Source organism: Branchiostoma floridae, chromosome 19, assembly GCF_000003815.2.
Source record: "Branchiostoma floridae strain S238N-H82 chromosome 19, Bfl_VNyyK, whole genome shotgun sequence".
In the NCBI taxonomy this organism is placed as follows: Eukaryota; Metazoa; Chordata; class Leptocardii; order Amphioxiformes; family Branchiostomatidae; genus Branchiostoma; species Branchiostoma floridae.
Window position 1 is genome coordinate 3017117 of NC_049997.1, and position 3696 is coordinate 3020812.

At 42.9% G+C, this 3696-nt stretch overlaps 1 protein-coding gene across 1 annotated transcript; it reads right to left on the reverse strand.

The window, feature by feature from the left end:
* Window positions 1–403: 403 nt before the first annotated feature.
* LOC118407068 (E3 ubiquitin-protein ligase TRIM56-like) lies at window positions 404–3254 on the reverse strand. The gene is made up of 3 exons (XM_035807486.1): window positions 1514–3254; window positions 721–885; window positions 404–451 (listed from the first exon to the last, which is right to left on the reverse strand). The coding sequence occupies exons 1-3, from the start codon at window positions 2843–2845 to the stop codon at window positions 404–406; spliced, it is 1545 nt and encodes a 514-aa protein (XP_035663379.1). The 5' UTR covers window positions 2846–3254.
* Window positions 3255–3696: the final 442 nt, after the last annotated feature.

Below are 3696 nucleotides of genomic sequence, written 5' to 3' on the forward strand. Positions count from 1 at the left end.
CTGCATTGATTGTTCTGTTTCCACAACTGCTGACTTTTGCTACCTAGTATAAACTCCTGTTACTGTAGTAGATAGACAAGAAATCAATGATCTCTTACCTCTGTGAAATACGTTTTGTGAATTTTTTGTTCATCAGTGTGAATTTTCGCTGATTCTGTCTTTTGCAATTTTCCAATTGACTGTCATAAGGCAATGGACATGCATGTAGCAGAAATTGAACACAGGAAATGATATAATCTATTGTAGGACCTTTCTGGAACCTTTGACCTAATTTCCTGTCAGTGTCTCACATGCCTATCTTGTAGAATCACACAGACAAACATACAGGCACACCAATAACAATACCTTCGCATTTCACAGAGACACATTTATCTATAACATAGATCATGTTTAACTCCCTTGGCTACTTGATGCCCTTTGCAGCAAGTTGCTCCCTCACTGTTGCCAAATACTGGGGATCAGGATAGCCATGTATGCAAAACAAATGAATACAATAAACCTTTAAAAGTTACAATGTTTCCCTGAGAATTGGAATAATGAATTCTTTTATGAGATCAACATGATCTGTAGTTATTAAAGGCTGCGTGTAGAGTACCACTCTTTGGATCAAAACATTGCAATCTTAACAACAGCTCAGCTATAAAGGGTGGGAAAAGTATGGAACATATACCTGTAAAGGCCACCAGACTTGGTTTTGAGAGAGATGCCATTCCAGATCACAGTATCATTCCATCCTGCAATCTCTGATATGCCAATGGTGAAGACTAGACCCTTGTTAAAGGCTTGCTGTAGGAGTTTTAGAACCTCATGGCCCTCCTTATTGTTTGGAAGGTAGGCTGTCTGCGATGTTCCACTGTACGTCTTTCCAGGATTTGGATGCTCCGGCTACAATCAGAATATCAAGGCTTTAGTTTATCTACTTACAGACTTATGCATGTTAAAATACTGCAAAATATAAAAAAATGAAAGAAAGTGATTGAGTGACAGTTGCTGTAAGTCCAGTCAAAACAGAAGTGCACATGGATTGAGTGTCCACAACAGAAAACAGTATCCATAGGGCAAAACTGATCATGATATATATACAGCTACATTTATAAAAGATATATATTATACGATTTTGTAACATTATCCGAATCCTAGACTAGTGTGAGACACTGAAAATACCACCTGCATATGCAGGTAAAATTAGAGCTGTGCAGGTATTTCTGGTGTCTACCTGCACCTACAATGTAACCTGCACTGGTCCATTAACTGGGTTTTATACATAAATGTCATATGATGTACATGTATGTGGATTGTTATTAGCTGCATTGACTGTTACTGCCTATAAAGTATAAAAGAAAATATAGCAATGGTTCCTAAACATTTTTAGTATGATCGATACTTCCTAAATTCAGAGTGGTGCAGGTAAAATTTGTCTGGTGCGGGTAATTTTCAATGTTACTTGCACCAGTGCAGGTATGCAGAAAAAAGTATTTCGAGCCCTGAAATATTATATGTTTACAACACATACCCCTTGTATACCACTGGGGAAGATGTAGTGGATCTTAATGCTGCCAGGAAAACCCCATGCTGACTGATTGATGTAATGTTCCATTGTCCCATGGGGTTGGTTGCCTTTCAGACTTCCACGCCCGTTTTGTTTCGGACCAAGACCTGTTCTGGATCCGGAGCTCGTCCGACTTTGCGATACTCCTTTCAACTTCAGCAGAGAACGTAGTTCTCTCTCCGTTGATTTTTGCATTAAGTATTTTGGAGGTGGCGGGACGTTTTGTTTTAACTTGCGCCCCATCACAGAGTAATCAACCGCGATGTTTGCCAGTCCAAAGTTTACAGTGTCGGCAGGTGGTTTGGTCAAGTCGTTCAGTCTAGCCGTCAAATCCTGTGAGAAAGACACAACTTCGTAGTCGCCTCCCTCCCTAGCTAGAGTCTCTGCAAACTCACACGTACTCTTGGCGCTCGCCAGACTGATCTGCGCTCCCTCTATCTCTGCTTCTATCTGTTTTGTCCTGGATGCTTCCTCTGTGTCAATACATGTTAAAAGCCTCTCTCCTTCTTCATTAACCAGGGCAATCAAAGTTTGCACAGTTTTGTGGACGTTCTGACGAGCCCTCGCTGTATTTATCTGAAGTTGTTCCTTCAGGCGGTTTTGAACTTCTTCTGTCCGTTGGAAGAAGTGCTTTCGGGCCAGGCAATGAGGTGTGAGATCTAAGATTGTCTTTCTCTTCTCAGCGGCCACCTCTTCAATGCGCTTGAGGTCGTGCTGTGAGTCCCTGTGTTCAAACAAGGCGCATTCGTTGCATATCGGAGTCTCACATGTCCTACAGTAGAGCTTCAGGATCTCTCCTGAATGTTTGGGACACGGTGGAGCTTTCCTTGTCTTGAAGACGCCGTCATATTTGCCCGTCTTCAGTTCCTCAAACGTGAAGAGAGTGTGGCCCTTGGTAGCTCTCTGAAGACGATGTGCCGACTCACAACTTTCGCACAGAAACTCAGCACACTCCGAACACCTGGACGTGGCAGGCTTCCCTTCGTCACAAGTGGTGCAGAGGAGGCCATCCTGCCCGTGGCGAACCTTGTGGTGCTCTGTCACGGCTTTCACCAGGCTGGCGAGGAAAAAGTTGTCCTTTAGACCCTCGACGCCATTTTCGGGCAAATGAACTTGCTCACGACAGGTGGGACACGGAAAGGTGTTGTCATCGTTCTTCTGGACCCATTCCTGTAAACAGTGCGCACAGAAGGTGTGCAAGCAGGGAAGAACCTTCGGCTTCTTAAAGTTGTAGCAACAGATCGTACACTGAATGAAGTCGTCGCTGACTTTCTCCGAGAAAGAAGCAGTCGCCATTGCTGTTTGCGATCTCACTTCCTGATTTGACGTCACCACACCTGTGACGTACCGAAACTTAAAGGTCAATGCCCGCTGTTGACACGACCGTGGCTTTGGGTGAGAGTTTTACTCGCCGATGGTTGGATAGTTTCCGTCAAGTCTTCATTGATCAAAGATGGCAAGGTGGCCTTTTGGTTAGAGTTGTTGACTTCCAAGGAATCTAAAGATTCTGGTTTCAAATCCCTACTAGACTAGCTCCAATATGCTGTGCCTTTGGGGAAAGGCAATTTACACTGGCTTGACTCAGGTGAACACAGTCAAGTAATGTTACCTATCTTTGGCTAAGAACGTCCTCTCGGTCCGTGTTTGAGTAACACCACACCTATCTCGAGCATGTTAAAAGATCCTATGGCTCCACGCATATTGTTGTTGAAATTATCAAAATTGCAAAATTAGTCATTTTCATGGTGTCCCTAGCAACGAACAATTGCTAGGGACACCATTGAATTTCCAACCTCGGATACCTAGGTCGCTAAGTATACCACAACTCGTTAACGTTACGTATTTCACCAGAAGGTAAAGTTCGAGTTCAACCTAAATATGGAAGTACAATCTCGCGCGCAATAGCCTGACAAATGTTAATATTAAGCGCCAGGTCCAGTAACGCACCGAGAGTTGAGTTTAAATTCTTTTCCAAACTAAGTAAAGTATGTATTTATATCGGTTAAAGTGTTGCATGTCGGGTTTGTCGGGATACAAGTTTTGTATCGCTAGAAATCTTACTCTACCCTTCACCCAGTTTTTAAAATTCGTATTTGACCTGCATGTACATTAAAGTAATACTTCACCAATCTAGTTGCTCTGTTGAA

Coding starts and splice junctions, on each gene's coding strand:
- LOC118407068 (XM_035807486.1), bottom strand. CDS start 2,845: ATGGCGACTGCTTCTTTCTCGGAGAAAGTCAGCGACGACTTCATTCAG. Junction 886..1,513: donor TCCCCAGTGGTATACAAGGG/GTATGTGTTGTA, acceptor TTCTGATTGTAG/CCGGAGCATCCAAATCCTGG. Junction 452..720: donor TTGCAGGATGGAATGATACT/GTGATCTGGAAT, acceptor CCTGATCCCCAG/TATTTGGCAACAGTGAGGGA.